General features: G+C 48.7%; 1 protein-coding gene across 2 annotated transcripts in view; it reads left to right on the top strand.

Annotated features, from left to right (window-relative positions):
- LOC140389708 (uncharacterized) overlaps positions 1–24,721 on the top strand; it is a 287,989-nt gene that overhangs the window by 209,272 nt on the left and 53,996 nt on the right. For both annotated transcript variants that reach the window (XM_072474126.1, XM_072474125.1), the window contains 3 exons: positions 6,667–6,906; positions 7,174–7,308; positions 8,527–8,705. In XM_072474126.1, the coding sequence (XP_072330227.1) occupies positions 6,667–6,906; positions 7,174–7,308; positions 8,527–8,705 (554 nt within the window). The remainder of the gene's footprint in view (positions 1–6,666; positions 6,907–7,173; positions 7,309–8,526; positions 8,706–24,721) is intronic.

Raw genomic sequence — 24,721 nt, 5'->3', positions numbered from 1 at the left:
ATGCAGTGGTTATTTTGTAATTTAATTTTTTAATAATGAGATTGGCTCCACCAATTCTCTCAGTTATTAAAGAGGAAAGTAGATGAATCATAAATGACCAGCGAGTGCTGATCTAATCAATCCCAGTTGGGAGAGTCATAACGTCACTACAGTTCAACTTCCAACCACCTGGCTGGGTGGAGTGTGAGAAATTAGTGCTGCTGATTATTACCCAACAACCCCTGATGAAACGTTTGAATAGTGTTGGATTGAATTTGGCATGTCAGGCCGTATCATCTATTAACCTGCTAGCACTGTGGAGAATAGCCATTTGAATGAAATTTCAGAGGCTTTACGGATTTATACATAAACAACAATCAGCACTTTCTGGAGAGAAGAAAATAAAGTATGAAAATAAAATCTCTCTCTCTTTCACTTACTGTTTGTTTTATGTAGCCAACATCACCTATATCTTGAGCTGGGAATTGACAGATTTTTTTTTCAATCATAAATTCGTACGAGTTAGCAAACATATTTAAATCAATAGAGGCATGCTTTAGCTTTAAGCTGATTGCACAAGTTTGAACTTTCTGGTAAGTCTATGAACTTTTTAATGGGGCTGAAATTAATCCTGCGTGGTAGATGGAAATAGAAAAGCAAATTGGGTCACCAATTCTCCATCACCCTGCTTTGTGCCATGCACAAGACAAATTTCACCCCCAAGTGCCTTTAACTATTAATACAAAATGGATGTAGAAATGTAAAAGAAAATGGATTTCCTACCTTTTATCATGTCTTCTTGTTGATTTGATTTATTGTCACGTGTACTGAGGTACAGTGAAAAGTATCGTTCCATGTACAGTCCGTACAGATCATTCTACACATAATAAAACATAGGACATTCATAAATACACAACGTAAATACGTAGACACAGGCATCGGGTGAAGCATACGGAGTGCAGTACGACTCAGTAGAGAAGATAGAACATAGAAAATACAGCACAGAACAGGCCCTTCAGCCCACGATGTTGTGCCGAACCTTTGTCCTAGATTAATCATAGATTATCATTGAATTTACAGTGCAGAAGGAGGGCATTCAGCCCTTTGCGTCTGCACCGGTTCCTGGAAAGAGCACCCTACCCAAACTCAACACCTCCGCCCAACACCAAGGGCAATTTTGGACATTAAGGGCAATTTATCATGGCCAATCCACCTAACCTGCACATCTTTGGACTGTGGGAGGAAACCGGAGCACCCGGAGGAAACCCACGCAGACACGGGGAGGACGTGCAGACTCCGCACAGACAGTGACCCAAGCCGGAATCGAACCTGGGACCCTGGAGCTGTGAAGCAATTGTGCTATCCTCAATGCTACCGTGCTGCCCTTAAGAACAAATAAATCTACACTATATCATTTTACCGTAATCCATGTACCTATCCAATAGCTGCTTGAAGGTCCCTAATGTTTCTGACTCAACTACTTCCACAGGCAGTGCATTCCATGCCCCCACTACTCTCTGGGTAAAGAACCTACCTCTGATATCCCTCCTATATCTTCCACCTTTCACCTTAAATTTATGTCCCCTTGTAATGGTTTGTTCCACCCGGGGAAAAAGTCTCTGACTGTCTACTCTATCTATTCCCCTGATCATCTTATAAACCTCTATCAAGTCGCCCCTCATCCTTTTCCGTTCTAATGAGAAAAGGCCTAGCACCCTCAACTTTCCTCGTAAGATCTACTCTCCATTCCAGGCAACATCCTGGTAAATCTTCTTTGCACCTTTTCCAATGCTTCCACATCCTTCCTAAAATGAGGCGACCAGAACTGTACACAGTACTCCAAATGTGGCCTTACCAAAGTTTTGTACAGCTGCATCATCACCTCACGGCTCTTAAATTCAATTCCTCTGTTAATGAACGCGAGCACACCATAGGCCTTCTTCACAGCTCTATCCACTTGAGTGGCAACTTTCAAAGATGTATGAACATAGACCCCAAGATCTCTCTGCTCCTCCACATAGCCAAGAACTCTACCGTTAACCTTGTATTCCGCATTCATATTTGTCCTACCAAAATGGACAACCTCACACTTTTCAGGGTTAAACTCCATCTGCCACTTCTCAGCCCAGCTCTGCATCCTATCTATGTATCTTTGCAGCCGACAACAGCCCTCCTTACTATCCACAACTCCACCAATCTTCGTATCATCTGCAAATTTACTGACCCACCCTTCAACTCTCTCATCCAAGTCATTCATGAAAATCACAAACAGCAGAGGACCCAGAACTGATCCCTGCGGTACGCCACTGGTAACTGGGATCCAGGCTGAGTATTTGCCATCCACCACCACTCTGACTTCTATCGGTTAGCCAGTTCATTATCCAACTGGCCAAATTTCCCACTATCCCATGCCTCCTTACTTTCTGCATAAGCCTACCATGGGGAACCTTATCAAATGCCTTACTAAAATCCATGTACACTACATCCACTGCTTTACCTTCATCCACATGCTTGGTCACCTCCTCAAAGAATTCAATAAGACTTGTAAGGCAAGATCTACCCCTCACAAATCCATGCTGACCATCCCTAATCAAGCAGTGTCTTTCCAGATGCTCAGAAATCCTATCCTTCAGTACCCTTTCCATTACTTTGCCTACCACCGAAGTAAGACTAACTGGCCTGTAATTCCCAGGGTTATCCCTAGTCCCTTTTTTGAACAGGGGCACGACATTCGCCACTCTCCAATCCCTTGGTACCACCCCTGTTGACAGTGAGGACGAAAAGATCATTGCCAACGGCTCTGCAATTTCATCTCTTGCTTCCCATAGAATCCTTGGATATATCCCGTCAGGCCCGGGGGACTTGTCTATCCTCAAGTTTTTCAAAATGCCCAACACATCTTCCTTCCTAACAAGTATTTCCTCGAGCTTACCAATCTGTTTCACACTGTCCTCTCCAACAATATCGCCCCTCTCATTTGTAAATACAGAAGAAAAGCACTCGTTCAAGACCTCTCCTATCTCTTCAGACTCAATACACAATCTCCCGCAACTGTCCTTGATCGGACCTACCCTCGCTCTAGTCATTCTCATATTTCTCACATGTGTAAAAGGCCTTGGGGTTTTCCTTGATCCTACCCGCCAAAGATTGTTCATGCCCTCTCTTAGCTCTCCTAATCCCCTTCTTCAGTTCCCTCCTGGCTATCCTGTATCCCTCCAATGCCCTGTCTGAACCTTGTTTCCTCAGCCTTACACAAGTCTCCTTTTTCCTCTTAACAAGACATTCAACCTCTCTTGTCAACCATGGTTCCCTCACTCGACCATCTCTTCCCTGCCTGACAGGGACATACATATCAAGGACACGTAGTACCTGTTCCTTGAACAAGTTCCACATTTCACTTGTGTCCTTCCCTGACAGCCTATGTTCCCAACTTATGCACTTCAATTCTTGTATTTACATCGTATTTACCCTTCCCCCAATTGTAAACCTTGCCCTGTTGCACGCACCTATCCCTCTCCATTACTAAAGTGAAAGTCACAGAATTGTGGTCACTATCTCCAAAATGCTCCCCCACTAACAAATCTATCACTTGCCCTGGTTCATTACCAAGTACTAAATCCAATATTGCCCCTCCTCTGGTCGGACAACCTACATACTGTGTTAGAAAAGCTTCCTGGACACACTGCACAAATACCACCCCATCCAAACTATTTGATCTAAAGAGTTTCCACTCAATATTTGGGAAGTTAAAGTCACCCATGACTACTACCCTGTGACTTCTGCACCTTTCCAAAATCTGTTTCCCAATCTGTTCCTCCACATCTCTGCTACTATTGGGGGGCCTATAGAAAACTCCTAACAAGGTGACTGCTCCTTTCCTATTTCTGACTTCAACCCATACTACCTCATTAGGGTGATACTCCTCGAACAGCCTTTCTGCAGCTGTTATACTATCTCTAATTAACAATGCCACCCCCCCCCCCCCCACCTCTTTTACCACCCTCCCTAATCTTATTGAAACATCTATAACCAGGGACCTCCAACAACCATTTCTGTCCCTCTTTTATCCAAGTATCCGTGATGGCCACCACATCGTAGTCCCAAGTACCGATCCATGCCTTAAGTTCACCTACCTTATTCCTGATGCTTCTTGCGTTGAAGTATACACACTTCAACCCATCTCTGTGCCTGCAAGTACTCTCCTTTGTCAGTGCTCCCTTCCTCACTGCCTCATTACACGCTTTGACGTCCTGAATATCGGCTACCTTAGTTGCTGGACTACAAATCCGGTTCCCATTCCCCTGCCAAATTAGTTTCAACCCTCCTGAAGAGTACTAGAAAACCTCCCTCCCAGGATATTGGTGCCCCTCTGGTTCAGATGCAACCCGTCCTGCTTGTACAGGTCCCACCTTCCCCAGAATGCGCTTCAATTATCCAAATACCTGAAGCCCTCCCTCCTACACCATTCCTGCAGCCACGTGTTCAGCTGCACTCTCTCCCTATTCCTAGCCTCGCTATCACGTGGACCCGGCAACAAACCAGAGATGACAACTCTGTCTATCCTGGCTTTTAACTTCCAGCCTAACTCCCTAAACTTATTTATTACCTCCACACCCCTTTTCCTACCTATGTCGTTGGTACCAATGTGCACCACGATTTCTGGCTGCTCACCCTCCCTTTTGCGGATCCTGAAACACGATCCGAGACATCCCTGGCCCTGGCACCCAGGAGGCAACATACCTTCCGGGAGTCTCGCTCGCGACCACAGAATCTCCTATCTATTCCCCTAACCATTGAATCTCCTACAACTATTGCTTTTCTATTCTCCCCCCTTCCCTTCTGAGCCCCAGAGCCAGACTCAGTGCCAGAGACCTGGCCGCTAGGGCCTTCCCCCACTAGGTCATCCCCCCCAACAGCATCCAAAACGGTATACTTGTTTTGAAGGGGAACGGCCACGAGGGATCCCTGCACTGTCTGCCTGTTTGTTTTTTTCCCCCTGACTGTAACCCAGCTATTCTTGTCCTGTACCTTGGGTGTGGTTACCTCCCTGTAACTCTTCTCAATCACCCCCTCTGCCTCCCGGATGATCCGAAGTTCATCCAGCTTCAGCTCCAGTTCCCTAACACAGTCTTTGAGGAGCTGAAGTTGGGTGCACTTCTTGCAGGTATAGTCCGCGGGGACACCAGTGGTATCCCTCACCACCCACATCCTACAGGAGGAGCATGCAACTGGCCTAGCCTCCATCCCCTCTTACCTGACAGAATATAGCTGCCCTGTGGACTAACTAGATCTCCGCCCTCCGACTCTGCTCCCAGTCAGCTACACTTTCTGTAAACTCCTGGCTCTCTTCTCACTCTTTGCGGAAATGTCAGAAACAAAATGAAAGGAGCACCTTACTCCCTCCTCACCTACCTCCCTCGGTCACCAAACTCTTACTATAGCACTCAAAATGCACCAAATTCAGCACTCTGTGCAAACAAAGTCTGCACTGTAGGGGATCACTTTTATACTGTGAATCTAGCCTCTGAAAACTGGCCTAATCCAATTAACTAATAACAAGCTCCAGCTGCAAGTGCCTACAAGTAGAAGCTTGTTTAAAGCTGATTGAAAATTCACCTTCTTCTAAACCAAACAGCAACTTTTAAGTTAATTAACAAAATAAAAGAAAGACTAAACTTTAGATAAAAACAATTCTATATGGCTTTTCAACCCTCCTTTCAGAATTGGCAAAATCATCATGATTAGTTTACTGACCTCTGATGCAGGACTATTTGTGGACAAAGGTGATGGAGGAAAAAAATTAAGAAATAATCATCAGCTTAGCTTGTAATCAGGTTGAGTAGTATGTGACTTGAAAAGTATGAATGGAAAATTGTTATTCAAACATAATGGGCGTGATTCTCCTGTCTCCGACGCCGAAACCACGTTCGGCGATTAGTCAGCGAATCCCCGATGACGCCGATATCGGGGGCGGCGCCGCATTTGTGATGTTCCGCCCCCCCCCAAAATGGCGTACTCGCAGAGTACAGCACACACTGTCGGGACGGCTTCCGGACATCACCGGATGCCCTCCCCCGATGCTCCGCCATTGATGGGCCGAGTTCCCGACGGCGAGGGACACGTGTTCTATTTTTTTGGGGAAACCCACGTGACAGCTGCAGACTGAGTCCAGCGCCGTCACAGTCGGGTGGGAGCCATTCCGCAGGCAGGGGGGGACTTTGTCAAAGGCTTGGGACACTGATAGGGGGTTGTCTGGGGGTGGTGAGCCTGAACAAAGGAGAGTATTATTTGGCAGGCCAGGTCCGCACGCGGCCGATGCCATGTTGCATGGCACGGTCGCTGCAGGCCGCCACCGTGTGCATGCACGGCCAAGGACCCGGCAATTTTCCATCCATATCAGCAGCTAGAGCCGGGGGCACTGCGCTGCATGCCTGCTAGCCCCCTACCAGACAGGATCGGTGAAGCTTTTGCGCTGTTTTTTTCAGGTGTAAAACGCCACTGTTCCCACGCCGGTGTCAGCACATAGTCTCCCAAATGGAGAATCCAGCCCAATGTATTGCTGCACAAGTAAAATTCTTGTGTATGGGTTGGAGTTTGAATGTGAAGAATACAACTTTCATTTGAGTTCTTTTCACTATGTTGTAGATGCACCTAATCCATTGCTCATGTCGCTCTCTTGACCAACAGGGGAGGTGCCCTGGAACAGTTCCATTTTCACAATTGAAAGAAGCACTCCAAACAATTCATTTACACCTCGCTATCTGGATGATCTCAAACAACAGGATCAGAATAAGTATAACATGTTGGCCATGGAGTGCAAGAATAACACTCGATGCATTTTTGATGCATTAAGTACAGGACGAAAAGAGATCGGATTGGCTACAGAAAAGGAAAACGAACAATTTGAGAAAGATAACAGAGTACTAAGTACGCAATTATCACTTTCTAAAATAAAGAACCATAGCTTCCTATTTATCTGTTTACGGTAGAAAACAAAAACCTTCCTATTCATATCTGGCTGACATTTGTTTATCTTGAATAGGCATTATTTAGCCGGCAAGAAGCTAGTTTGTCTGAAAACCTTCAAGTTGTGTTGCGCCTGCCTCGCATCACTGACATTATACTCATAAAAAATTAACATATTGCTATTTTCCAGTGGTTAATCATTCATTTAATATTTCCATCCTACTTTAGATTCATTTCCACCAACCATTCAAGGACCAAATGTGATTTATGCAGAACTGTTTCAGCAAGTAATTTCTTACTACACGGCAACAAGAAATAATGTCACATTTATTGCTCACACGAGCAAAGATCTGAATGTAACAGGTAATTGAAGTGTACTGGGGAGAATCCAGGAATTGGGGTTTGGGGAATGTAGTGTAATGGGTTAATTCTAACTGTGTGGTATCTAATGACACACACCATACACCATCACTGGAAGTTATGCAGTGTCTCATGATCTTGCTCTGTCTTGTTGAATCTCATGGCACGATGAAGCTACTGTAAGATGGTTCTCAATAAAGTTAGTGTTTTCTTTACCTTGATAGAGTCTGTAAGTATTCTGAGTCAGCACATAACAAGACCATGTATTTTCAAACATGGTGTCGATTTCGAAACATTGTGGCTTATAAAAACAAGCTCAGTGTTTACAATTCCAGCTTAGCTCAGTGAGATCAATGTACCTTTCATGCACTGCTCTGAATACATTGAACCTGTGTGGTACCCTCAATAACGACGCTTAGCGTGTAAACGATAAAGAAGGCTTTAATAGACTAAGAACTATGCTAGAGCCGAGACATGTGCTAACTGCTGCACAGCCCACAAGGCAGCCCCTTATATATGGCTCACAGATGGGCGGAGCCAGAGGCGGAGTCCCCAGGGTTCCAAGCCCGGTCTTAAAGGGGACATCACCTTACATGATGACAAGGCAGTAACCGTTCATCACAACCTGGTTTATTTTAATCACAGTTACCAGTAAAGATGAGTTTATAGCATGAAATGTCTCAGGAGTTGGGCATTATAGTGCAGAGAATTAGATCGAATACTCACACTGATTCAGGAGGAGATGCTCTTCATCCAGGACAATTATTATCCTTCATAAGAGTGTGTTAGTACGCTATCATCATCTAAAACCGAGCCCAATTAGTGTACATTCCATGGCACTTGTAGTAGATAAACTTATGGGTGGTAAATACCTTGATTAAGATCATTCTGCTTTGAATAATAAGTTGTTACCAAACCAGGTAAACTTTACTGTTTGAAGGAAAACTGAATATAAAGTTGAGATTTTAATATTTTGCAGATTCTACAAATAAGGTAATTAACTAATTGATAAGAATGTATAAAATTTACTCCAGCTTACTTGAGATTTCCTCATTCAGTGGAATAAACTTGTTATCCAGCAACCTTTCATGCAAGTTTATTCATTTAGTCAAAGCCAATTATTTACAAAGTGTGCATTTACAAAGTGTGAGTAACCAAGTGAAATGTTTCTTTAAAGTCACCGTTTTAACAATGCCTTTAACTTTTTGTTAAACTCAACAGATAATGGAACATTGACCTGGCATCCGAAGAGCATCAATGCAATAACATTAGAAATTGAAGCTGTCGGGTCCAATAATCTGACCTCAGTTCTTACACCCCGGTTGGTGATATTTAACTGTAGTGAAAATGGAACACCTATTAACAATGAAACCAGTCGAATTAATGGCTCTTCAGTCTATGTGAGTGTGTAAATATAAAGTATAGAGATAACTGATTAACAAGTTCAGTAATATCATATTGAGCTGAAATACTAATGGTATTGAATATGAAATGTAATTAAACTGGTGAACGCTGGGGGGGGGGGGGATCTGTTCCTGAGACTAAGTGTTGATGCCAGCGCAGGATCCGTGGACCTCCATGACAGCAAAAATGGACCGATCCAACGTTTGTTAAGGAGCTAGCACCACATGCAACACAATCAATTTCAATAAGAAATGGTGTGGGATTTACCGGATTCACGATTGACACTCAGGGGGCTGATAAGCTGCAGCCGCATATATACACTTCACCCTCCACACACACCATCCTAGCCAACAAGATGGCAGCAAGACCCGTGGCCTCACGATTTACGGGTGTCGAGCTGAAGACCCGGCTGGATGCGATGGACAAAAGCAAGACCACTCTGTACCCTAGCCCAGGAAGGAGGCTGCCAGCTGCTGCCATTTGCCGTGCCTGAGCGCAAGTGGCAGAGACAGTCACTGCCACCAAAAACACCATCCGGACCGGCTAGCAGTGCCGTACAAAACTGCACAACCTCTTCAGGGCGGCCAGGGTGAGTAGGCAACACTATGCCTCTGGCACCAAGACCGACCCACACACCATAACCCCTACCCACCCCCCAATCCAGTGTGCAGGCGAACCCCCACCCTGCACCACATGTCAGCCACCATAGCCCGGTGTCCTGGCCGCCGAGGCTACCAGTTACCATCCCCTGGGCTGCATGCGCCGAGCGGACTGTCTATCACTTGTCGTTTCCCCCCCCCCCGGCCCACAAGGAGAAGGCCGCCCATAACTGCCAGGAGCGGGGTCTGCAGACCTGTGGCCCCTCACCATGGCTGAGCAGAGGGCCCTGGATGTGGTCGGCAGCCCAGAAGAAAGGGAGGTCGCTGAAGTGGAGATCGGCCATGGGCAGGGAAGTGAGACCTCGCTGAATTTCAGTTCCCCATGATACATGTATCAACCCCCCCCCCCTTCCACGATTCAGTACAGCAGGTGGAGATAGGGACTCCTGAGGGGCCGGATGGTCAGAGGGCGCACCGAACCTGGGAACTAGCTGCCATCCAGCCGGGTTTCGGGCTTCTGGAACAAACAGCCCCATCGATTGTGAGATGCGGTCACAGAGCCAGGGACTGCATGAGGGGTTGTTGGCGAGCATCCAGCACCTGCAGCACAGGTGGAGGAGTCCAATCGCCTGCAGGAACAGAAAGTGGTGTCGACCATGCGTGCCAGCCAGAAAAACCCCGCACGCGTCCGTGGTGGAGGCATTCGGTGGCGAGTGTTTTGGCTATGGATCAGCATGTCAAATGCCTTGGGCATTCTGTGAAAGCACTGGCTGAGGCCCAGGATAGGGTTGCCGCCTCACAGGTAGCCATGAGCAAGAGACACCTGGAAATTGCAGCAACGCTTCTACGTGTGGCCCAGTCATAGAATTTACAGTGCAGAAGGAGGCCATTCAGCCCATCGAGTCTGCACCAGCTCTTGGAAAGAGCACCCTACCCAAGGTCAACACCTCCACCCTATCCCCATATCCCAGTAACCCCACCCAACACTAAGGGCAATTTTGGACACTCAGGGCAATTTATCATGGCCAATCCACCTAACCTGCACATCTTTGGACTGTGGGAGGAAACCGGAGTACCCGGAGGAAACCCACGCACACACGGGGAGGATGTGCAGACTCCGCACAGACAGTGACCCAAGCCGGAATCGAACCTGGGACCCTGGAGCTGTGAAGCAATTGTGATATCCACAATGCTACCGTGCAGCAGACCATGGCTGAGAGCACGGCAGCATTGCCCAGGTGCTCGCCACTGTGGCGTAGACATAGAGGGAGGTGGCCCAGTACCAGAGGCAGTCACTGGCTGATGTGACCCAGACTCAGAAGGTGATTGTACAGACAATGGGTGATGTGGCGCAGTCCCAGATGGTGATGGTCCACTCCCTATGCTCCATGGCCGCCAGCATGCAGAACCTGGTCGAGACCAGAGCGGACCTCCCAAGACTGGCAGTGCCAGGTGGTGGGGGAGCCTCAAGGGATAGCTTCGCTTGCACCCTGTTCCATGGAATAGCCCAGGGGCCACCGGACAGAGGAGGAGATAATGGGGCCCGTGCCGGTGAATCCCGCAGGGGAGGTGCCGGAACACTGCAGCACCCCACCCTACCATGTCCCTGGTGCATCTGGTGGGCAGCAGGTAGAACAGGGCAGCACCGCGCCACCTGGGACACCCGAGCAGCAACCAGAAACGGTGGCCCCAGAAGCTGGCCCCCAACGGGGACCCAGATGGCAGGGCAGGAATCACAGCAGGCCACCTTCACTCCTGATGTACCGTCTGGGATGTAGTGTTAGGGCTTGTAAGGCCAGAAAGTTATACACCAGTTTAGTCGGCACAGGTGCAGTGCATAGCTTAGTTATAGGGTGTACGAATAGAGTGAAGTCGATGAGGCTTTATTAAGCGTGACTGTTTCCCCCGCACTTCAGTGGTAGACTACCTGCGGGGGAGGGCTCCAGGTACTTATACTCCGCCTTCAGGGCGGAGCTAGAGGTCAACGTCCAACCAGGACCCGGGATCTGTCAGCCAATGACATCATGGCTTCACAGTCCCACATGACCCCTAATGCATACTACCACATAGGGGCAAGGCCAATATCCGTAAATATTAATGCACATTAAACACCTGTCAACACTATTACCACCTGTCTCGGTGTTCTGTCAGGTAGTTGTGAGGGATGGGCTGGGCTGGCCAGAGAGCGGGTGCAGGGGGGTGGGGATAGGGGGTTCGATATACATTGTGGGTGGCCTGGTGATCCCAACCCTCCCCTGACCGTCCCCACCTCCGTCACCCCATGGTTTTGATGGCACTGTGTGATGGAATGGCCAGCTCGCATGCAGGGTGGACAGTGGAAAGTGCTACTATGGACAGGAGTCAGACTTGTCAAATGTTGTGGAGCACCAGAGATCATTGCAGAGCGGGTTGTCATCATCCTCCATCCCATGGACCAGACCCAGTGTTACTGCCAACCCAGGGCCTGTACCCTGCAGTGCAGCAGGAATGTATCACGGAGGGGGTTGCGGCATGCTGAGGGGGAGGGGGTGTGTGGAGGTGGGAGTCGGTGAACCTGGAAACGAACAGAGTGTCCTGTGTGCGTTGGCTCTGGCGCACGTGTCATGCGGCCTCCTATGCCTGCTCCGCATCCTCCTTATCGGACGAGGACTGCTGTTCGTCCTCCTCCTCCAGCATATCTCCCCTCTGCTGCGCAATGTTGTGGAGGACGCAGCAGATCGCCATAATGCGGGCGGCCCTCTCAGCATCTTACTGGAGTGCCCCTCCCGAATGCTCCAGGCACCTGAACCGCATCTTCAGGAGGAGGATGCACTGCTCGATCACACCCTTGGTTGCTGCATTGGAGTTGTTGTAGCAGTCTTGGTGTTGGTCTGCGGCGTTAGGATAGACGTCATCAGCCACGACCGCAGCAGATAATGCCTGGCACCCAGGAGCCAATCCATAGTGGGCATCTACAATATGTCAGGAGTTATCGAGTGGGCCATGCACACTGCCCAGATATCTGCCACAGACGTGCATAATGCGCATCTGATGGTCATATCAGCTGCACGTTCCTCGAGTGGAATCCCTTTCACTTTGTGTGTAGCAGCCTGTCAGCTGCAGGCGTGCATCCCATCAATCACCGCCTGCATACCCGGTCGATGGCGGTGAACCCCGCTGCCCGGGCATCCTAGTGTGCTCGGTAAATGGATGTATTGTGCTTACTGGGCATACAGGGACACAATGACGGCGCACTGAGCTCTGCACTGAGCTCTGCGACATCCTGGACAGGTCCCCACTAGGCACCTGGAAGGACCCGTGTCGTAAACATTCATGCAACCATCACCTTGACGGTCTTTGGGAGCGGGTGTCCTCCCCCATTCCCCCACGGTGCCAGGTACACCATGATCTGGCAGATATGTCACACTGACTCCCTGCACAGCTGAAGTTTTTGACAGCATGCCCAGTCCGGCAGGTCCTTGAACGACAGGTGCTGCCAGTACACGCAAGGCCTCATGGCACCTGCTTTGCTCCTCCTCCTTCTCCCCCCTCCTCAGACTGTTGGGCAGCCGGCTCTCCATCCTGACATGGTCGGAACCCCGTGCCCGGTTGGCATTGCGGGCACTGCCCCCACATGTCCCTTCCCACCCCCCACCCACACCCCTGGCCCCGTCGCTTCCTGGCACCATGTGGGCCTCTGGCTTAGGTGCCCATCTCTGTCGTCAGTGGTACCACCAGCTGGCACTGTCCTTGCCTGCGGTACGCTCCGTGGCCCCCTCCTGGCACCGTCCCCTTAAGGGGCTTGCCTTGCCTGATGCCCTGCCAGGGGGTGGCGGCCGGTTGAGTGGTGGGATGTATGGCAGAGGGTGGGGTGCGAGGGTGGAAGCACCCATACGGCCGGTGACTCTCTGCAGAACCAGGGTTGAAGGTCATGGGAGTGCAGCAAGATGGCCGCCTTGCAGGCCACGACAACTGCTGTCTGTACCTGGGCACTGCCGTAGTCCCATGGGGGTTTCCCAGGCCACCCCCCCACCACCCCTGTCAGGTCGGCGAGTGTCCGGCCCCGGCAGCCCACAGTCATGCCTATCCGTGTCCTACCTCTTCTATCTCCTTCAGCCATGATGGCGGTTTCAAAATGTTTAAAAGTATAAGTGAACCGTGCCATCGGGAATTCGGCCCATTGGAGGTGGAGAACCGCATGGGCTCCGGAGAATCTTGGGTCGGGTATGTTAATGAAATGCAAACAGCGTTTACTGTATTTGCGTTCCGGAATGCATTGCCGCCGTTGTCAAGCCGACGGTGAATTGCGATTTAGCGTCAAATCGGCACCCGCCGCGATTTCGGCATTGGAACCGATTCGCCGCCCAATCACGTTTCGTGATTCCGACATCGGCCAAAGGAGAATCCCGCCCCATGATTCTCCCGCAATTGGCGGGGTAGCCTGTGCCGGCGGCAAGGGCTGCGCAAACCACTCCGGCGTCGGGCCGCCCGGAAGTTGCGGAATCCTCCGCACATCCGAGGGCAAGTTCGACGCTGGAGGGGTTGGCGCTGCGCCAACCGGTGCGAAAGGGCCACCGCCGGCCGGCATGAGTTGGCGCAGGCACAGTACTGCCAGCGTGTTCTGCCACATGCACAGAACTGCCGGCGTGTTTCCTGCGCATGTGCAGGGGGTTTCCTCTGTGCCGGCCATTGCGGAGCCTTACAGAGGCCGGCGCGGAGGGAAAGACTGCCCCCATGGTACAGTCCCGCCCGCAGATCGGTAGGTCCCGATCGCGGGCCAGGCCATCATGGGCCCCCCCCCCCCCCCCCCCGGGCCGGATTCCCCCACGCCCCCCCGAGGACTCCGCTAGACAGCCGACAAGCCAGGTCCTGCCGGTATGGACCATGTCCATTTCACGCTGGCGGGACTGGCCAGGAACGCACGGCCGCTCGGCCCATCAGGGCCCGGAGAATCTCCATGATCTCCGCCCCGCCCAAGAACAGGCGCCGGAGAATTCGGCAGCCGGCGTCGGAGCGGCGGGGCGGGATTCACACCTCCCCCCCCGTCGATTCTCCGACCCGGCAGCGGGTTGGACAATCCCGCCCCATATCTTCCATCTCCTTTTTACCTTTAATTTAAATGATCATATCCCTTACCAATCCCTTCTCTACCGAGCCATTTCTAGTGTGAAACTATTCTACAGCAGCAGCAAGAAACTGACTCATAGGATTATGCCCTTGCTTCTAGTTTTTCCTACAAGTGGAAACATCCTATCCACATCCACTCTATCCAGGCCTCGCAGTATCCTGTAAGTTTCAATAAGATCCCCCCTCATCCTTCGAAACTCCAATGAGTACAGACCCAAAGTCCTCAACCGTTCCTCATACAACATGCTCTTCATTCCAGGGATCATTCTCGTGAACTTCTTCTGGGCCCATTCCAAGGCCAGCACATCTTTCCTTAGATATGAGGCCCAAAACTGCTCACAATACTCCAAATGAAGTCTTACCAGAGCCTTATACAGCCTCAGAAGTACATCCCTGGTCTTGTATTCTAGCCTTCTCGACATGAATGCTAACATTATATTTGCCTTCCAAAACTGCCGACTGAACCTGCACGTTAACCTTGGAGTTTATTGTCACGTGTACCAAGGTACAGTGGAAAGTATTTTTCTGCAAGCAGCCCAAAGGATCATTAGGTACATGAAAAGAAAATAAAATAAAAGAAAATACATAGGGCAACCCAGGGTACACTATGTAACTAGATGCACCTGGAAAACACTGCCAAAATGTTTAATTTTGTGATGGTGACCCCCAGGAACTTAAAGCTATCGACCATCTCTACATTGGAGCCATTGATGCAGGTGGGAGTGTGTGTCGTGCTATGCTCCCTGAAGTCGATGATCAGTTCCTTGGTCTTTCCAGCATTTAGAGAGAGGTTTTTTTCGGTACACCATGCAACCAAGTGATCGATCTCCCTTCTGTAGTCTGATTCGTTGTTGTTTGAGATACGACCCACCACAGCCGTATCATCTGCAAACTTATAGATTGAATTGGAGTTGAATCTCGCCACACAGTCGTGTGTGTACAGGGAGTACAGTCGAGTACTGAGCACACATCCTTGCGGGGCCCCGGTGTTGATGACTATTGTGGAGGAGGTGTTGTTACCTATCGTGACAGATTGCGGTCTGTTCATGAGGAAGTCAAGGATCCAGCTGCACAGGGAGGGGTCAAGTCCAAAGTTGCAGGTTAATAACCAAGGTTTGGTTGTTAGTCTTGTTGGCATAATGGTGTTGAAGGCAAAGCTGTATCTATGAACAGCAATCTGACGTAGGTTGTCGAGATGTTCCAGAGTTGATTGTAGGACCAGAGAGATAGCATCTGCTGTGGATCAGTTGCTGCAGTAGGTGAACTGTAATGGATCGAGACCATCTGGGAGGCTGGCGTTGATCGTCTCATGACCAGCTGCTCGAAGCATTTCATGATAACAGACGTCAGGGCCACCGGTCGATAGTCGTTGAGGCATGCTACCTTGTTCTTCTTTGGTACTTGTATTACGGTGGTCTTTTTGAAGGAGGTGAGGACCACGGAGCGGAGAAGTGAGGTATTGAAGATATCTGTGAATACACGCTCCAGCTGGTCAGCACAGGATCTGAGTGTTCGCCCAGTCGGGGCCTGTCGCTTTCCGCGGGGTTATTTTCAAGAAGTTAGGTCATACCTCCGAGGCTGTAATAGTGGGTATGGGTGTGTCCAAGGTTGTTGTGGCGGGTGGCACTAATGTATTGGCTGTTCTCCACTGTATTCCATCTGCCACTTCTTTGCCCACTCTCCTAGCCTGTCCAAGTTCTTCTGCAGCCTGCCTGCTTCCTCAATACTAGCTCTCTAGATCTATCGCTCTACAAATCTTTGTATCATCTGCAAACTTAGCAACAGTGCCTTCAGTTCCTTCTTCCAGATCATTAATGTATATTGTGAAAGGTTGTGGTCCCAGCACAGACCCCTGAGGCACACCACTAGTCACTGGCTGCCATCCTGAAAAAGACCTCTTTATCCCCACTCTCTGCCTTCTGCCAGTCAGCCTATCCTCTATTCATGTCAGGATCTTACCCTTAGCACCATGGGCTCTTAACTTATTCAATAGTCTCCTATGCGGCACCTTGTCAAAGGCCTTCTGGAATTCTAAATAAGTCACGTGCACCGATCCTCCTTTGTTTAATTTCCTGGTTACTTCCTCAAAGAACTCAAACAGATTTGTCAGACATGACTTCCCCTTGACGAAGCCGTGCTGACTCAGTCCTATTTTATCATTCACTTCCAAGTACTCCGCATCTCATCTTTAATAATGGACTCTAAAATCTTACGAACGACCGAAGTCAGGTTAACCGGCCTATAATTTCCCGTCTTCTGCCTCCCTCCCTTCTTAACCAGTGGTGTTACTTAGCCACTTTCCAGTCCTCTGGGACCCTTCCTGCCTCCAGTGATTCCTGAAAGATCATCACCAATGCCTCCACAATCTCCTAAGCTACCTCTTTTAGAACCCTGGGGTGTAGTCCATCCGGTCCAGTGATTTATCCATCTTCAGACCTTTCAGTTTCCCCAGAACCTTCTTGTTAGTCATGGTCACTGCACTTACCTCTGCCCCCTGCTTCTCTTGGAGCTCTGGCATTACACTGGTGTCTTCCACCGTGATGGCTGATGTAACTATTCAGTTCCTCTGCCATTTCTTTGTTTCCTATTATTACTTCTCCAGCCACATTTTCCAGTGGTCCAATGTCTATTTTTGCCTCTCTTTTACCTTTTATATATTGAAAAAAAACTCTTCTTAGCTTCCTTTGTATTACGAGCTTGCTTGCACTCATACTTCACCTTCTCCCCCTTATTGCTTTTTTAGTTGTTCTCTGCTCGTTTTTAAAGGCTTCCCAATAGAACATAGAACATAGAAAATACAGCACAGAACAGGCCCTTCGGCCCACGATGTTGTGCCGAACCTTTGTCCTAGATTAATCATAGATTATCATTGAATTTACAGTGCAGAAGGAGGCCATTCGGCCGTCTGAGTCTGCACCGGCTCTTGGAAAGAGCACCCTACCCAAACTCAACACCTCCACCCAACACTAAGGGCAATTTGGACATTAAGGGCAATTTATCATTGGCCAATTCACCTAACCCGCACATCTTTGGACTGTGGGAGGAAACCGGAGCACCCGGAGGAAACCCACGCAGACACGGGGAGGACGTGCAGATTCCGCACAGACAGTGACCCAAGCCGGAGTCGAACCTGGGACCCTGGAGCTGTGAAGCAATTGTGCTATCCACAATGCTACCGTGCTGCCCTTAAGAACAAATAAATCTACACTATATCATTTTACCGTAATCCATGTACCTATCCAATAGCTGCTTGAAGGTCCCTAATGTTTCCGACTCAACTACTTCCACAGGCAGTGCATTCCATGCCCCCACTACTCTCGGGTAAAGAACCTACCTCTGATATCCCTCCTATATCTTCCACCTTTCACCTTAAATTTATGTCCCCTTGTAATGGTTTGTTCCACCCGGGGAAAAAGTCTCTGACTGTCTACTCTATCTAGTCCACTGATCATCTCATAAACCTCTATCAAGTCGCCCCTCATCATTCTCCGTTCTAATGAGAAAAGGCCTAGCACCCTCAACCTTTCCTCGTTAGACCTACTCTCCATTCCAGGCAACATCCTGGTAAATCTTCTTTGCACCTTTTCCAAAGCTTCCACATCCTTCCTAAAATGAGGCGACCAGAACTGTACACAGTACTCCAAATGTGGCCTTACCAAAGTTTTGTACAGCTGCATCATCACCTCACGGCTCTTAAATTCAATTCCTCTGTTAATGAACGCGAGCACACCATAGGCCTTCTTCACAACTCTATCCACTTGAGTGGCAACTTTCAAAGATGTATGAACATAGACCCAGACCCCAAGATCTCTCTGCTCCTCCACATAGCCAAGAACTCTACCGTTAACCCTGTATTCCGCATTCATATTTGTCCTTCCAAAATGGACAACCTCACACTTTTCAGGGTTAAACTCCATCTGCCACTTCTCAGCCCAGCTCTGCATCCTATCTATGTCTCTTTGCAGCCGACAACAGCCCTCCGTACCATCCACAACTCCACCAATCTTCGTATCGTCTGCAAATTTACTGACCCACCCTTCAACTCCCTCATCCAAGTCATTAATGAAAATCACAAACAGCAGAGGACCCAGAACTGATCCCTGCGGTACGCCACTGGTAACTGGGATCCAGGCTGAATATTTGCCATCCACCACCACTCTCTGACTTCTATCGGTTAGCCAGTTCGTTATCCAACTGGCCAAATTTCCCACTATCCCATGCCTCCTTACTTTCTGCATAAGCCTACCATGGGGAACTTTATCAAATGCCTTACTAAAATCCATGTACACTACATCCACTGCTTTACCTTCATCCACATGCTTGGTCACCTCCTCAAAGAATGCAATAAGACTTGTAAGGCAAGACCTACCCCTCACAAATCCGTGCTGACTATCCCTAATCAAGCAGTGTCTTTCCAGATGCTCACAAATCCTATCCTTCAGCACCCTTTCCATTACTTTGCCTACCACCGAAGTAAGACTAACTGGCCTATAATTCCCAGGGTTATCCCTAGTTCCTTTTTTGAACAGGGGCACGACATTCGCCACTCTCCAATCCCCTGGTACCACCCCTGTTGACAATGAGGACGAAAAGATCATTGCCAACAGCTCTGCAATTTCATCTCTTGCTTCCCATAGAATCCTTGGATATATCCCGTCAGGCCCGGGGGACTTGTCTATCCTCAAGTTTTTCAAAATGCCCAACACATCTTCCTTCCAAACAAGTATTTCCTCGAGCTTACCAATCTGTTTCACACTGTCCTCTCCAACAATATCGCCCCTCTCCTTTGTAAATACAGAAGAAAAGTACTCGTTCAAGACCTCTCTTATCTCTTCAGACTCAATACACAATCTCCCGTTACTGTCCTTGATCGGACCTACCCTCGCTCTAGTCATTCTCATATTTCTCACATATGTGTAAAAGGCCTTGGGGTTTTCCTTGATCCTACCCACCAAAGATTGTTCATGCCCTCTCTTAGCTCTCCTAATCCCTTTCTTCAGTTCCCTCCTGGCTATCTTGTATCCCTCCAATGCCCTGTCTGAACCTTGTTTCCTCAGCCTTACATAAGTCTGCTTTTTCCTCTTAACAAGACATTCAACCTCTCTTGTCAACCATGGTTCCCTCACTCGACCATCTCTTCCCTGCCTGACAGGGACATACATATCAAGGACACGTAGCACCTGTTCCTTGAACAAGTTCCACATTTCACTTGTGTCCTTCCCTGCCAGCCTATGTTCCCAACTTATGCACTTCAATTCTTGTCTGACAACATCGTATTTACCCTTCCCCCAATTGTAAACCTTGCCCTGTTGCACGTACCTATCCCTCTCCATTACTAAAGTGAAAGTCACAGAATTGTGGTCACTATCTCCAAAATGCTCCCCCACTAACAAATCTATCACTTGCCCTGGTTCATTACCCAGTACTAAATCCAATATTGCCCCTCCTCTGGTCGGACAATCTACATACTGTGTTAGAAAAGCTTCCTGGACACACTGCACAAACACCACCCCATCCAAACTATTTGATCTAAAGAGTTTCCACTCAATATTTGGGAAGTTAAAGTCGCCCATGACTACTACCCTATGACTTCTGCACCTTTCCAAAATCTGTTTCCCAATCTGTTCCTTCACATCTCTGCTACTATTGGGGGGCCTATAGAAAACTCCTAACAAGGTGACTGCTCCTTTCCTATTTCTGACTTCAACCCATACTACCTCAATAGGGTGTTCCTCGAAGTGCCTTTCTGCAGCTGTTATACTATCTCTAATTAATAATGCCACCCTCCCACCTCTTTTACCACCCTCCCTAATCTTATTGAAACATCTATAACCAGGGACCTCCAACAACCATTTCTGCCCCTCTTCTATCCAAGTTTCCGTGATGGCCACCACATCGTAGTCCCAAGTACCGATCCATGCCTTAAGTTCACCCACCTTATTCCTGATGCTTCTTGCGTTGAAGTATACATACTTCAACCCATCTCCGTGCCTGCAAGTACTCTCCTTTGTCAGTGTTCCCTTCCCCACTGCCTCATTACACGCTTTGGCGTCCTGAATATCGGCTACCTTAGTTGCTGGACTACAAATCCGGTTCCCATTCCCCTGCCAAATTAGTTTCAACCCTCCCGAAGAGTACTAGAAAACCTCCCTCCCAGGATATTGGTGCCCCTCTGGTTCAGATGCAACCCGTCCTGCTTGTACAGGTCCCACCTTCCCCAGAATGCACTCCAATTATCCAAATACCTGAAGCCCTCCCTCCTACACCATTCCTGCAGCCACGTGTTCAACTGCACTCTCTCCCTATTCCTAGCCTCGCTATCACGTGGCACCGGCAACAAACCAGAGATGACAACTCTGTCTGTCCTGGCTTTTAACTTCCAGCCTAACTCCCTAAACTTGTTTATTACCTCCACACCCCTTTTCCTACCTACGTCGTTGGTACCAATGTGCACCACGACTTCTGGCTGCTCACCCTCCCCCTTTAGGATCCTGAAGACACGATCCGAGACATCCCTGGCCCTGGCACCCGGGAGGCAACATACCTTCCGGGAGTCTCGCTCGCGACCACAGAATCTCCTATCTATTCCCCTAACCATTGAATCTCCTACAACTATTGCTTTTCTATTCTCCTCCCTTCCCTTCGGAGCCCCAGAGCCAGACTCAGTGCCAGAGACCTGGCCGCTAGGGCCTTCCCCCGGTAGGTCATCCCCCCCAACAGCATCCAAAACGGAATACTTGTTTTGAAGGTGAACGGCCACGAGGGATCCCTGCACTGTCTGCCTGTTTGTTTGTTTTTTCCCCTGACTGTAACCCAGCTATTCTTGTCCTGTGCCTTGGGTGTGGTTACCTCCCTGTAACTCTTCTCAATCACCCCCTCTGCCTCCCGGATGATCCGAAGTTCATCCAGCTTCAGCTCCAGTTCCCTAACACGGTCTTTGAGGAGCTGAAGTTGGGTGCACTTCCCGCAGGTATAGTCAGCGGGGACACCAGTGGTATCCCTCACCACCCACATCCTACAGGAGGAACATGTAACTGGCCTAGCCTCCATCCCCTCTTACCTTACAGAATATAGCTGCCATGTGGACTAACTAGATCTCCGCCCTCCGACTCTGCTCCCAGTCAGCTACACTTTCTGTAAACTCCTGGCTCTCTTCTCACTCTTTGCGGAAATGTCGGAAACAAAATGAAAGGAGCACCTTACTCCCTCCTCACCTAACTCCCTCGGTCACCAAACTCTCACTATCGCACTCAAATGCACCAAATTCAGCACTCCCTCGGTCACCAAACTCTCACTATCGCACTCAAATGCACCAAATTCAGCACTCCCTCGGTCACCAAACTCTCACTATCGCACTCAAATGCACCAAATTCAGCACTCCCTCGGTCACCAAACTCTCACTATCGCACTCAAATGCACCAAATTCAGCACTCCCTCGGTCACCAAACTCTCACTATCGCACTCAAATGCACCAAATTCAGCACTCTGTGCAAACAAAGTCTGCACTGTAGGGGATCACTTTTATACTGAGAATCTAGCCTCTGAAAACTGGCCTAATCCAATTAACTAATTAACAAGCACCAGCTGCAAGTGCCTACAAGTAGAAGCCTGTTTAAAGCTGATTGAAAATTCACCTTCTTCTAAACCAAACAGCAACTTTTAAATTAATTAACTAAATCAAAGAAAGACTAAACTTTAGATAAAAATGAAGCCTTATACTCCCTCGGTCACCAAACTCTCACTATCGCACTCAAATGCACCAAATTCAGCACTCAGTGCTGAATCCTCTGGCTTCCCACTAATCCTCGCCACTATGAATGATTTTTCTTTTGCTTTTATGCTGTCCTTGACTTCCCTCGTCAACCATGGATGCCTTGTTCTCCCCCTGAGCATGTTTCCTCCTCCTTGGGATGAATTTCTCTTGTGGCTCCAAATAGCCCCCAAAAACTCCTGCCATTAATGTTCAACTGTCTTCCCTGCTGGGCTTCTTTTCCAATCAACTCTGGCCAGCTCCTCCCTCATGTCTTTGTAGTTACCCTTATTTAATTGTAACACCGTTACATCTGATTGCAGCTTCTCCCTCTCAAACTGCAGGGTAAATTCTATCATATTGTGGTCACTGCTCCCGAAGGGTTCCTTCACCTTAAGTTCCCTAATCAAATCTGCGTCATTACACATCACCAAATCCAGAATTGCCTGTTCCCTAGTAGGCTCTGTCACAAGCTGCTCCAAAAACAAAATCTCTTAGACATTCCACAAACTCCTTTTCTTGGGATCCACTACCAACCTGATTTTCCCAGTCCACCTGCATATTGAAGTCCCCCATGATTATTGTAATATTGTCTTTTTTACATGCCTTTTCTATCTCCTGCTTTATTTTCTGCCCCACATCCTGACTACTGCTAGGGGGCCTGGACATAACTCCCAGCAGGATCTTTTTACCTTTGCGATTCCTCAACTCTGCCCACAGAGATTTTGTGCCTTCTGATCCTCTATCACTCCTTGCTATCGATTTAACTTCATTCCTTACTAACAATGCAACGCCGTCCCCTTTGCCCATCTGCCTGTCCTTTCGATGGGACACATATCCTTGGATATTTAGATCCCAGCCCTGATCCCCTTGCAACCACGCCTCTCTGATGCCCACAACATTGTACCGGACAATTTCAATGTGCACAACAAGCTCATTTACCTTGTTCCGTATATTGCATTTAGGTACAACACCCTCAACCCTGCATTGACCACCTCCCTTCTCACACTTGTCACCTTTTTTGCTCTGCCTGAGGGTGATGTTGTTCTCATTTTTGGTTCTCTATTCCCCCTTCAGTTATTCACCTTCTAAGGTCACATTCTGGTTCCCACCCCACCCTGCCATTCTAGTTTAAATCCTCCCGAGTGATTCTAGCAAACCTCCCAGCCAGGATATCGGTGCCCCTCCAGTTTAGATGCAACCTGTCTTTCTTGTACAGATCCCACCTGCCCGGAAGAGATCCCAATGGTCCAAAAATCTGAAACCCTTCCTCCGACACCACCAGTTTAGCCACATGTTTAGCTGTACTATCCACCTATTTCTAGCCTCACTGGCACATGGCACAGGGAGTAATCCTGAGATTACAACCCTAGAGGTCCTGCTTTTTAGCTTACTGCCTAACTCCCTGAACTCCTTCTGCAGGACCTTATCACTTTTCCTGCCTATGCCATTAGTACCTATGTGTACTACAACCTCTGGCTGTTCAGCCTCCCCCTTCAGGATGTCCTGTGTTCACTCAGAGACATCCTTGACCCTGGCACCAGGGAGGCAACATACCATCCTGGAGTCTCTTTCATGTCCACAGAGGCGCCTATCTGTGCCCCTTAATATAGAGTCCCTGACAACTATCGTTCTCCTGCACTTTGCCCATCCTGCTGAGCAACAGAGCCAGTTGTGGTGCCACTGTTCTTTCTGGCTTCTGTTGTTTCCCCTGAAAGGCTATTTACACCCCCCCCCCCCCCCACCCCCAACAGTATCCAAAACGGTGTACTGTTAGAAATGGTGAGGTATTTGGCAATGGAAATGCCATTGAATGTCAAAAGGAATTTGACTCTCTCTTGTTGGAGATGGCTATTGCTTGGCAAGTCGTGAATGTTATTTGCTGCTTAGTGTTTGGGTGTGGTTACTGGGTTATGGGGATAGGGTGGAGGTGTGGACTTGGGTCGGGTGCTCTTTCCAAGAGCTGGTGCAGACTCGATGGGCCGAATGGCTTCCTTCTGCACTGTAAATTCTATGATTACCCTATCGAAACCTGAATGTTATGCAGGCCTTTCAGCATGCAGATATGAATGACTTCATAGGGATGTGTCTTATAGCCCCCGCCACTCTAGTCTTTGCGTATGAAGGCAGGGAGGGGACTCATAAAATGTTGCCCTTGGCCTGCCCACCACCTTTTCATCTGCCCACAATCTATCTCCAACTTGGCAGTGGGGGTTGGAGGCATTAGGCAACCCTTCCCTCCGTAACCCTCCCATCTTCCTTGACTGATTGAGGACCTTAAGTGGTCTGTTAATGACCACCCTGTCCCCTGCGATACCCTGGACATAACTCTTCGAGCTCCTCTTTATCACTATAGACACAGCTGTGACCACTGCGCTCACCAGGCATTGCTGAGAATACAAAACTGCTAGCCATCTGATTGGCTGGCAGCTCTCTAAGATGGGACTTCCTCCAAGATTGGAGTGGAAGTCTTGCCTCAAAGAAGTTAAAATATGTCTTCCAACTTTCAGTTGCTGCGGAGCAACGATTAGCATCATGGACAGTCTCACCACTAACA

This window comes from Scyliorhinus torazame, chromosome 14, assembly GCF_047496885.1.
Source record: "Scyliorhinus torazame isolate Kashiwa2021f chromosome 14, sScyTor2.1, whole genome shotgun sequence".
Lineage (NCBI taxonomy): Eukaryota > Metazoa > Chordata > Chondrichthyes > Carcharhiniformes > Scyliorhinidae > Scyliorhinus > Scyliorhinus torazame.
The sequence above is the reverse complement of the archived record's forward strand: the minus strand, read 5'-3'. Positions and strand labels throughout refer to the sequence as shown.